The following is a 12,603-nucleotide window of genomic DNA, read 5'->3' on the forward strand; positions in this document are numbered from 1 at the left end:
CAACTGGAAATGTGTTAGGCTTAAATTAGCACATATAACTTATCATTTGTGAGGACATATGCGGTTTTGAAAGACACCAGTAGGATTATGTAAACATGCATTTTATTATGAATGAGTGTTATTGTATGTAAAACTATTGTTCTAATGCACTTAAAGTTATTTCTGTGTTTTCCCCCCTGTGGTTTATTTTGAGTCTCCAGGGGTTCATTCTGAACTTGTGCTCATCACATACAGTCAGTACTGTACTTGGTTTTAGGGGAGGTTGAAGCCGCTGAAGAAAAATGTAACGGTCTCCCGCCTCTATCCCCTTTCTCTCACTCCTCAACACTTGAGTGTTCAGACAGTGTTCTGCCAACCCCACTCAGGAGGCGAGACCAAGCGACCAGTTCTGAGAGACCACAGTGTGTAATTGAGAACTGGCAGGTGAGCTGAGCACAGGGCCCTGATTGCTCCATATTCCTCCCAGAAGCCAGGTTTACGCACTCCATAAAAAGCAAATAAACTTTTCACTGGAAATGGCATAACGACAGATGCTGCTAATGAGCTAATTTAAAAACTCATAAACACAGATTCAGCTCCCTGGCTGAGATGAGTCATTTCTTACATCAACGGTGCAATTTAAGAGATTATTAACCGCTCGTCTCTGCGTCAGTGAAACATGGACAAATACTGTACTTTATCCTCTGACTGACTAATATACTGTATCTAATGGTCTTTGAAGCGAGACATCCAAAAGTCAGAAGGTCTCCATCTCGTTTATCAAAGATGATTCCCCCCTGCTGACCAACATATTGGACATTCCCATACAAGGAATGCAGTGGGGGAGTCTGACAGTTAGCTGCTGGGTTTCTGTTGGAGCTGGTGCAGAGGGTCCAAGTTGAATGGAGCTGACTAGCTCTGGCAGGTCTCTGGTCACTGTGGTTTTGTCCCGTCAAAACCACACAGAAGCAGTGGTTCCTCTGTGGGAGACTCTCCTACGGGCTCTGCTAGTACCACTGGTTCTGTAGCAGCCAACTAGCAGCACCAGGAACACATCAACCTCCAGCCCCTTTATCCTACCTGAGGTTTTGAACTCATGCCCCTTTTCTGCTGTGGCATCTGATGCCTGATTCCCTTGGACATGCATGTTTTTTTTAATCACATTTAGCCTTATTGAGTTTGATTTGTGGAGGGCAAGCTGTTGTGTTTACAGCAATTGGAGTCTGACCGTTATTGGTGTATTTTCAATTCCACATCTGATATGTTGGGCTAAACAACTTGCACTGCAGTCACAACTAGGCTGCTCTTTGATCCCATGCCTGGGCCGAACATCCAGTAAATACATTCCACGTGTTTGAAAAGGGAATCCCAAGAACATTTTAACTGGGTGTGTTAATCATCTATTAATTATGCTATATGTGTACGACTGGTCTAGGTTCAGAGAGAGGGAGAGCGTTGGTGCCAGTGCCAAACTGTATCAGGTCCAGACATGAGGGGGGAAGAGGGTGGTTGAGGGGGGTTATGCTGATGCATCTTTTAAAAGGAATTTGTCAAGGGCAGAAGAGCCAGACAAAATATCCCAGCTATTGAATGGATTTTGGAAATCACGACAACTTTGTGCTCTTTGTTCTATTCAGAAACAAATCCCCCTTGGACCTTGGCCTGTTACCTCCTTTTGTAGAAAATTGTTGATGTTCTCAGAAGGTATGTGGGGCATCTGCAACAAAGAGGTATGATCGCTGATTGTGGTGTGTGCCATGGAAGTGGCTGAGGGAGGTGCTTGGCAGTCGTCGGGAGAATTCAACTATTTGCACTTTGTTGCAACACTGTGCATTTACCAGTAATATAATATTTTTAATGTACATTTCAGATGAGAGAGATGCATAATTTGTACTATACCCGCTAGTTATCAAAATTCAGAAAAGAGCTATTCAATTCTACAACCACCTAAAAGGAAGTGAAGCACATTCCACCACAAAGCCATCACCTTCAGAGAGATTAACCTAGAGAAGAGTCACCTCAGCCAGCTGGTTCTGGGGCTCTGTTCACAAACAGAGCTTCAGGGCAGCAATGAAATTGGACCCAACCAAATTATGAGAAAGTTAATATTTTTTTACTATTTGACACGGGAAAGAATCATCCAAAAAACAGAACATATTGGAATGCTCTCTGGCCCTAAACTGAGTACAGTTGCAGAGTACAATACCTGACCACTGTGATTGACTCAAAATTAAGAAATCCTTGACTATGTACAGACTCTGCGCATAGCCATGCTATTGAGAGAGGTCGCCGCATGCAGACCTGGCGCTTAGAGAAGACATGATTGCACTTCCTAACCTCCTGCCAAATGTATGACCACATTAGACATATTTGCCAGCATCAAAATATGTGGCCCATTGCCATGAGAAAAGGGCAACCAGTGGAACACAAACAACAATGTATTCTCTATTGCACTCCATACTGCACATTCCCACCTGGACAAAAGGAACACCTACAGTTGAAGTCGGAAGTTTACATAGACTCAGGTTGGAGTCATTAAAACTCATTTTTCAACCTCGCCAAAACTATCGTTTGTTAACAAGAAATTTGTGGAAAGTCGGTTAGGACATGTGTCATGCACACAGTACAAGTCATTTTTCCAACAATTGTTTTATAGACCGATTATTTCACTTATACTTCACTGTATCACAATTCCAGTGGGTCAGAAGTTTACATACACTAAGTTGACTGTGCCTTTCAACGGCTTGGAATTTTCCAGAAAAGGATGTCATGGCTTTAGAAGCTTCTGTTAGACTAATTGACATCATTTGAGTCAATTGGATGTTTACCTGAGGATGTTTTTCAAGCCACACCTTCAAACGCAGTGCTCTTAGCTTGACATGGGAAAATCAAAATAAATCAGCCAAGACCTCAGGAAAACAAACCTCCAAGTCTGGTTCATCCTTGGGAGCAATTTCCAAACACCTGAAGGTACCACGTTCATCTGTAGAAACAACAGTACATGAGTATAAACACCATGGGACCACGCAGCCGTCATACTGCTCAGGAAGGAGACTCGTTCTGTCTCCTAGAGATGAACGTACTTTGGTGCAAAAAGTGCAACTCAATCCCAGAACAACAGCAAAGGACCTTGTGAAGATGTTGTAGGAAAAGGGTACAAAAGTATCTATCCACAGTAAATGGACCCTATATCGACATAACCTGAAAGGCCACTCAGCAAGGAAGAAGCCACTGCTCCAAAACCGAGGCTTGTAAGCCGAAGAACACCATCCCAAATGTGAACATGGGGGTGGCAGCATCATGTTGTGGAGGTACTTTGCTGCAGGAGGGACTGGTGCACTTCATAAAATAGATGGCATCATGAGGGCGGAAAATCATGTTGATATATTGAAGCAACATCTCAAGACATCAGTCAGGAAGTTCAAGCTTGGTTGCAAATGGGTCTTCCAAATGGACAATGACCTGACTTGCAAGCAAAGTTGTGGCAAAATGGCTTAAGGACAACAAAGTCAAGGTATTTGGAGTGGTCATCGCAAAGCCCTGACCTCAATCCCGTAGAAAATTTGTGGGCAGAACTGAAAAAGCGTGTGCGTTTCACCCAACTTCTTGTGGGAAGCTTGTGGAAGGCTACCCAAAATGTTTGACCCAAATTGAACAATTTAAAGGCAATGCTACCAAATACTAATTGAGTGTATGTAAACTTCTGACCCAATGGGAATGTGATGAATTAAATAAATCATTCTCTCTACTATTTTTCTGTCATTTCACGTTCTTAAAATAAGGTTGTGATCCTAATTGACCAAAGACAGGGAATTTTTGCTAGGATTAAATGTCAGAAGTTGTGAAAAACTGAGTTTAAATGTATTTGGTAAAGGTGTATGTAAACTTCTGACTTCAACTGTACGTGAGGATGCTATTCATTGACTACAGCTCAGCGTTCAACTCCATGGTACCCTCAAAGCTCATCACTAAGCTAATGACCCTGGGACTAAACACCTCCCTCTGCAACTGGATCCTGGACTTCCTGACGGGCTGCCCCCAGGTGGTAAGCATAGGTAACAACATATCCGCCACGCTGATCTTCAACACAGGGCCCCCTCAGGGGTGCATGCTCAGTCCCCTCCTGTACTCCTTGTTCACTCATGGCTGCACGGCCAGGCACTACTGCAACACCATCAAGTTTGCCGATGACACAACAGTGGTAGGCCTGATCACCGAAAACAACGATACAGCCTATAGGGAGGTGGTCAGACCTGGCCGTGTGGTGCCAGAATAACAACCTATCCCTCAACATGATTAAGACAAAGGAGATTATTGTGGACTACAGGAAAAGGTGGACAGAGCACGCTCCCATTCTCATCGACAGTGCTGCAGTGGAGCAGGTTGAGAGCTTCAAGTTTCCTTGGTGTCCACATCACCAACAAACTAACGTGGTCCAAACACACCAAGACAGTCGTGAAGAGGGCAAAACAAAGCCTGTTCCTCCTCAAGAGACTGAAAATATTTAGCATGTGTCCTCAGATCCTCAAAAGTTTCTTTAGCTGCACCATCGAGAGCATCCTGACTGATTTCATCACTGCCTGAAATGGCAACTGCTTGGCCTATGAACGCAAGGTACTACAAAGGGTTGTGTGAACGGCCCAGTACATTACTGGGGCCAAGCTTCCTGCCATCCAGGACCTCTCTACCAGGCGGTGTCAGAGGCCCTAAAAATTGTCAGCCACCCAAGTCATAGACTGTTCCCTCTGCTACCGGACGACAAGCGGTACCAGAGAACCAATTCTAGGTCCAAGAGGCTCCTAAACAGCTTCTACCCCCAAGCCATAAGACTCCTGAACACCCATATTATTTGTATTGCTACTCTCTGTTATCATCTATGCATAGTCACTTTAATAACTCTACTTAAATGTACATATTACATCAACTAACCGGTGCCCCCGCACACTGACTCTGCACCAATACTCCCCTTTTACTGCCCCCCTTTTACTGCTGCTCTTTGTTTATTTCACTTGCTTTGTCAATGGATGGATGGATGGATGGATGGATGGATGGATACTGTATTTTCCATACCAATTAAGCCCCTTTGAATTTACATTAAATTGAGTGAGCGACCCTCCCTCACACACAGTTCTTTGATGTGGCTGTCTCTTTCAAGCACTGACACCCTTCCTTCTCCCTTTCAGTGCCTTGAGCCCTGCAAGGAATCCTGGGACCTGAAGGAAAACCAGTGCCAGGACTTATGCGAGGTACGTATGTCATCTCTGAGTTTGAGTGCTCCCTCCAGAGGGGGGAAAGTCTGAGGGAATGAAGAGCGTCAAGCGAAGTGGAGACTCTTTTCTCTCTACTGTAATGTAATGGCACTCTGTTAGATTGAATCAGAGCTGTTTAACTTACTCACCACTCAAATGAGTCATCAGGTCAAATGTAAACAGGACAATCCCTGTTAGCTCACTGACCTGCCTGTTAGACATTTGACATTTTAGTCATTTAGCAGACGCCCTTTTCCAGAGTGACTTACAGGAGCAACTAGGGTTAAGTGCCTTGCTCAAGGGCACATCGACAGAATTTTCACCAAGTTGGCTCGGGGTTGGCACTTAACCCCCCCCCCCCCCCCCACAACAACAGCATCCCAGGTACCTTGTGTGGCATCCCCCGCACCTCTCTAAAACCTTTGTAAGTGTCTTTCAGAGGGGCTAGGTTAAAATCAAAGTTACATTTCGGTCCTACCTTGTGTGCAATTGACCAATAAACTGATCTTAATGAAGGCCTGGAAGCTTGGCACACTGTCACACTGCTACAAGTCATCTAGCATAGATGTTTTTCCTCTGCCTTTCCTCCTGTCTGCCTACTCTTGCCCCTCTCCTCCCTCTCTTCCTCCTCCCCCTCTACCCTTCAGACTCTCTTTCCCAAGAAGCACTATGAGTGTCTGACTAGCTGTGAGTTCCTGAAATCTGTGGAGGGGGTGAAGCAGGGGGACTGCCCGGCTCCTGATAAGGCCAGTGGTTTCGCTGCAGCCTGCGTGGAGAGCTGTGAGGAGGATGGAGAGTGCTCCGCTGTCAAGAAGTGCTGCACCAATGGCTGTGGACACACCTGTCAGAATCCCAAGAACCTCTACAAAGGTACAATGACACACATGTACATGTGCAGTATAACATCCACTGGGTACAACACCAACGCTAAATACTGTACAGGACTATTAAAATGCACATGGAGCTTTCTGCTCCTTCCTTTTGTCGTTATATATTGATAAATACTATTGATAAAATACTATTCTGTTACTATTAAGGATTGAATCCGCAGTAGGGAGAACAGCACCAATGTCTGCCCCATGGGTATTCTTTTGTTGTTTTGTTAACTAAATGGTGGTGAGGCACGTCGCCAAACGTGGTGAAAATAATATTGCAATACATATTCTTCTGTTCTATCACACGTGCAATGATGTCTGTGTCAACCCGATTGCAGTAACTCGTAGATTGCAGTAACTTCTTTGTTGTTGTATTATTGCAAACAGACATGGCAGTTTCACCATTAAGGATTCCGGCTTAAACTTGATTTGATGTCGGACAACTCAGACTCATGAGCCATGTAGCAAGGAATAAAGGCTATCGCGGACTACAAAGGCAAATCTAATTGTGTGGTGCCCACGAAGCCTCCCTCTCAGATGAGCTTGACACATTCTATGCTCGCTTCAAGGCAGACAATCCCGAGCCATCCAGGAAGAGTTTCTGACCAGGTGCTTTCGCTCTCCGAGGCTGACGTGAGTGAATACTCACAAAGCCGCTGGCCCAGATGGCATCCATGGCTGTGTCCTCAGTGTGTGCTGATCAGCTGCCGGGCATCTTCTCTGACATCTGCAACCTGTCTCTGTCCCAGGCTGTAGTCCCCACCTGCTTCAAGGAGACCACCATCCCAGTGCCAAGAGAAACAAGGTGACATTCCCAAATGACTAGCCCTGTCACACTCACCCAGGTCATCATGAAGTGCTTCGATAGGCTGGTCATGGCCCATATCAAGGCCAGTATGCCAGGCACCCTGTGCCCACTCTAATTTGCCTACCTCTCCAACAGATCCACTGAAGAATCCATTTCCATCACTATTTACATGGCTGTAACACATCTGGACATGAGAAACAGCTATGTGAGAAGTCTGTTCTTTGACTACAGTTCAGTATTCAACACTATTGTTCCCTCCAAGCTCAGTGCCCTTGGTCTGGACACCCCTCTGCAACTGGATCCTGGACTTCCTGACAGGCAGACCACAGGCTGTGAGGATTGGCAACAACACCTCCTTCACACTAACTCTCGGTTCTACCACCTCGGGTCCTCTTCAAATACTACAGGCAGTGTACTGACCGGTTGCATCACAACCTGGTGGTGGAATTGCTCTGTCCACAACCACAAGGCCCTCCAGCGGGTGGCGAAGACAGCCCAGTTCATTACTGGGACAGTGCTCCCACCCATCCAGGACATCTACTCGAAACGGTGCCTGGGGAAGGCCTGCAGCATCAAGGACCCCACATGTCCCAGCCACAAGCTGTTCTCTCCCTTATGGTAGGGCTAAAGGTATCAGAGCATGAGGTCTGATACCAACAGGCTCAGAGACTGCTGAAAAACTTTAATTACACTGACCACCTGCTCTGATTCTCCACACCTTAGCACACACTCACTCATTCATGCTATAAACATATGTCACATCACATGCTACCAGGCTCATTATTATGACTAAATACTGCACAATTTAAACACTTGCCTCCCCAATTCCCCCATCCCCCAAAAACATGTAGATATTGGACTATAAATTGTCTTCCTGTATTATACTTGTGCTATTCTACTGCCATTTACTCTTTGTATTATTGTTATCTTTCATTATTTCTTATTGTTTAGAAGGAACCTGTAAGTAAGCATTTCGTTGGATGGTGAATACTATGTGTATCCTGTACATACGACTTATAAAACTTGAGCTTGCAGTTTGTATAAATGACTAGTTTCACGTGTAGTGCTACAAACTCCAATTAGCTATGCAGTGAACCATATATTTGAATTTTGAGTCATTTCAAATATTTCCTGTGAGTTTATCTTTCTCAACTCAATCACAACATTCTGTACATATTTTAAGATACATCCAGTGTGTGAAATTGTTCCAAATCAGCTTCAGGCTCACAGATGCACAGAGCACTCCACTCCAGTAAAACGGTTTAATGGCACAGCCTGAGGTGTCTGGATGTTGTGAGGAGAGCTCGTAGCCCATTGCGTAAGAGCGAGACTCTGTGCCTCTGTGACAAGAGATGGAAGCTGCATCTCTTCTTCAGTTGTATGTTATATCAGCATCCCACCGCCTCTCTGGCTGCTGACAGCCTTGGGCCATAATAAGGCAGGAGGAATGGAACTGGGCTCAGTGGAAATGGGGAGCCTGGCTGCTTCTTTCTTTAAGTCTTTGAAGCACTGCAGTGACAGAGTTGGGATTACTTTTGAAGTGCACACACAGATGTGTGTGAGGGGGGTGGTGCATATGTGTGTGTTGAAGCGTGCATTAATAATATTCCTATATTCTCAGAGAATCAATGGCAGTGTCATGGCCAGTTGTTGTACAGCCTTTGTAGATGGAGGAAGATGAAAGGAGATATATCCTTGAGTTTAATGCAGGAATATACTGTCCTCAATTAAAAACATTCACCATAGATCACAGACAAACGTATAGAACCAAACAGTTGACTGTCCTGCTAATCCAAACACTTACTGTAGCCTATGGTTGATTTTTGTTTTGGGATCAGATTTGCACATTTTAATTAGCTGTCTGGTTGAAGTCTGGATAAAATTCCAATCCTGATCTCCAGTGATGAATGTGTAATTATGTGCTCACGGTGTGGAGAGTAATTGTTTCTGTATGTGCACAAATGGAGCGTTTCCCCCATGGAGATCGCTCTCAGATGTGTGTGGTGTGTGCATGCACGCTCCGGTGAAGGTCGACAGGGAGTGTGTGGTGTGTCCCTGACTGAGGAAGGGTGCGCTGTAGAAAGCAGATCTTTTTCTAAGTGCTATGTCTTCTGAAGACCCTACTGGGCCCAGTCCTATATCTACCATATAGAGCTGTTGTCTTTACATCAAAACTCAGTGATATTACTTACTATTCACAAGTCTGAAACTTCTGTTTTCAAAGCTGTACTGGCAATGTGGAGTTCTGAATAAGATATGTTGTGAGCATATGGAAAATCGCTATTTCACTGTGGTGCAAAACGAGAATGCCTCGTTATTTCTTAATGAATGTACGGTATGTATGACTATCCTCCAGATTCTTGTTTTCTCCTCTAAGAGACTCTTATTTAGTGGGAGGCTAGCGAGAACCTCCCATATAAGCGCACAGAGGCTCCCATATAAGCGCACAGAGGCTCCCATATAAGCGCACAGAGGCTCCCATATAAGCGCACAGAGGCTCCCATATAAGCGCACAGAGGCTCCCATATAAGCGCACAGAGGCTCCCATATAAGCGCACAGAGGCTCCCATATAAGCGCACAGAGGCTCCCATATAAGCGCACAGAGGCTCCCATATAAGCGCACAGAGGCTCCCATATAAGCGCACAGAGGCTCCCATATAAGCGCACAGAGGCTCCCATATAAGCGCACAGAGGCTCCCATATAAGCGCACAGAGGCTCCCATATAAGCGCACAGAGGCAGATGCTCTTATCTCTTTTTAGTCCCCTCTCTTCTCCCTCCCTCTTTTCTCTCTTTCGCTCGCTCTCTCTCATGCGCACTCTCTCCTAGTTTTATTGGTCGTATGTACAGGATACGCATGATATACATTGTCCAAGGAAATTCTTACCTCCAGGTTCCCTCTCGACAATGCAACAACAATAAAATATAATAACACGAACATAAAGTAAATGGCTCAGTAGAATATAATAAACATTATAGCAGTATAATTATAATACAGGAAGGCACAGTTTATAGTCAAATATTTACATGTGTATTGGGGATGGGGGGCAGTGTATAAACTGAGCAGTATACTAAGAGTCTGGTAGCATCAGTTGTGATGAGTGCTAAGGTGCGGAGAATCTGAGTAGGTGGTCAGTCCAGTTCAAGTGTTCAGCAGGCTCTCAAACTCTGAGTCATGATGGCTTGGTTGTCATTCGTAATGGATAATTCTACTATCACATGGAGACCACAGGCCAGTGTGGAAAAGCATGTCTTGTTCTCAAAACGTGTCCTCATGTACATCTGTCAGTCATGAGCCATCTCCCTCTGGAGAAGCTGTTGTTGCTTGATCCTCACCCTCCCCAGCTGTTCACAGCTCCACACCACTTCAAGACGAGCGTGAACAGTGCCTGACCACCACGGGGTGTGGCTGCTCAGTGTTTCAAAACAAATGCAGTCATTTAATGTACGTATGTGAAACATGTCTTCATTGTTAACCACCAGAGCTGTATATAACCATGTATATTAATGGCTCTGATAACCATGGCATGACACTGAGCACTCCTCTGTATTTAAACGTTATGGGAGGCCATTGTACTACATTAACCTTTTGAAGAATGTATTGTTGGATGTGGTGTGTTCCTCCCACAATGATTGGTGCTCTTTTGCCTTGGCCCATGTAATTAGCCAGGTCGTTATGACAGTGTGTGCGTGGGCATCCAGGAGAGTTATTGTTGGAATGCGTGAGCCATGAATGGACGCTCCGCTCTTCATCACTGTTCATCAGGGATAACGTCATGGCTGTGTTTTTTTGGATGGGGCAGAGCAAGTATGTGGCCATTGAAGGATGAATCCTGTGAGTATGATTAGTGGATGGGACCAGGACCCATAGTGGTAATCTTTGTAGGGCAGAGAGCTGAGCGAGGGTTTAGGATTGGTCGCTTAGCTGCATGTGGAGGGTTGTTGGATGAGGAGTGTGTGTGGCTGAGGGAAAATGAGACGGGTAGGAGGAATGCTGTGGTATTGTGTGTTCGTCATTGACGCGCGCACACACGCTGGAGCTGTAAAACAATGGCAGACAGATTTTCCTCTGTGTAGAGCCTCTATCTACGAGACACAAGACTGACTCCATATGTGTCTGGCAAATGGGCCCTCCATCTCCCACCCGGCATTTTATAAGCATCAATCAATCACGTTGAAAAGCCTCTAAAAGAGATGTAACAGGATGAAGCAGCCTGCTTATGCAGCACAGGCAATTCAACACTATTGTGAGCACTTTGTTTGCTGTTACTTTACAACCTTGAGTTCGTGTTTTATACTGTATGTGTTTCATGAATGCAGAGCAGCTCTAGGTGCTCCCTCAGTTGGAGCGAAGAGGTCCTTGGGTAAGTGTGTGAGAACGCCAGGTGATTTTTATTCGAGAGGTATGGGATTTATTCAGTGATTTTCTGTACTCCTGAACTTTGTTTCCAATCTCCATCTCATTACCACTCAGCCCATGCTCTATCAATACGTCACTACCTCTCAGCTGAAATAAATCCTCCAGGAGAGAGTTAATCTGTCCTGGTCGCTCACTTTCCCCTCACTGCGCTCGTAATAAATCAAATTTATTGCACATTGAAAGCGTTTGAATGGGTTGACGTGAGGAACAATGAGGCAAATGTAATGTGTGCCTAATGTGCAGTTGATGTCGGAAATTTACCTAGTGGTTAGAGCGTTGGACTAGTAAGAGAAAGGTTGCAAGATCGAATCCCTGAGCTGACGAGGTAAAAATCTGCTGTTCTGCCCCTGAACAAGGCAGTTTACTCACTGTTCCTAGGCCGTCATTGAAAATAAGAATTTGTTCTTAACTGACTTGCCTAGTTAAATAAAGGTACAAAAAATAAAAAAAATAAAATTTAAACTCAGTTTTTCACAATTCCTGACATTTAATCCTAGTGAAAATTCCCTGTTTTAGGTCAGTTAGGATCACCACTTTGTCCTGTTTGGGATAGGGGGCAGCATTTTCACATTTGGATGAAAAGCGTGCCCAGAGTAAACTGCCTGCTACTCAAGCACAGTTGCTAATATATGCATATTATTAGTAGATTTGGATAGAAGTTTCACTCTGAAGTTTCTAAATCTTTTTGAATGATGTCTGTGAGTATAACAGAACTCATATGGCAGGTGAAAACCCTGAGAAACATCCAACCAGGAAGTGGGAAATCTGAGGTTTGTAGTTTTTAAACTTTTGGCCTATAGAATACACAGTGTCTATGGGGTCATATTGCACTTCGGATTCGGACACTACGGATTCCACTAGATGTCAACAGTCTTTAGAACCTTGTTTTATGCTTCTACTGTGAAGGAGGGGGGAATGAGGGCTCTTTGAGTCAGTGGTCTGGCAGAGTGCCACGAGCTGGTGATGCGCGTTCACGTGAGAGTTAGCTTGAGTTCCATTGCATTTCTGAGGACAAAGGAAGTCTCCAGTTGGAACATTATTGAAGATTTATGTTAAAAACATCCTAAAGATTGATTCTATACTTCGTTTGACATGTTTCTACGAACTGTAACTGAACTTTTTGACTTTTCGTCTGCTTGCGCATCGTGCGTTTGGATTTGTTTACTAAACGTGCTAACAAAAAGGAGGTATTTGGACATAAAGATTAAAGTTATGAACAAATCAAACATTTATTGTGGAACTGGGATTCCTGGGAGTGCATTCTGATGATCA

At 44.6% G+C, this 12,603-nt stretch overlaps 1 protein-coding gene across 1 annotated transcript in view; it reads left to right on the top strand.

Moving 5' to 3' along the window:
* LOC109869504 (anosmin-1-like) overlaps positions 1-12,603 on the top strand; it is a 68,933-nt gene that overhangs the window by 37,370 nt on the left and 18,960 nt on the right. The window contains exons 3-4 of the mRNA XM_020459698.2: positions 5,163-5,225; positions 5,876-6,098. Coding sequence (XP_020315287.1) covers positions 5,163-5,225; positions 5,876-6,098 — 286 coding nt within the window. The remainder of the gene's footprint in view (positions 1-5,162; positions 5,226-5,875; positions 6,099-12,603) is intronic.

The sequence above is a fragment of the Oncorhynchus kisutch genome, linkage group LG2 (assembly GCF_002021735.2).
Source record: "Oncorhynchus kisutch isolate 150728-3 linkage group LG2, Okis_V2, whole genome shotgun sequence".
Lineage (NCBI taxonomy): Eukaryota > Metazoa > Chordata > Actinopteri > Salmoniformes > Salmonidae > Oncorhynchus > Oncorhynchus kisutch.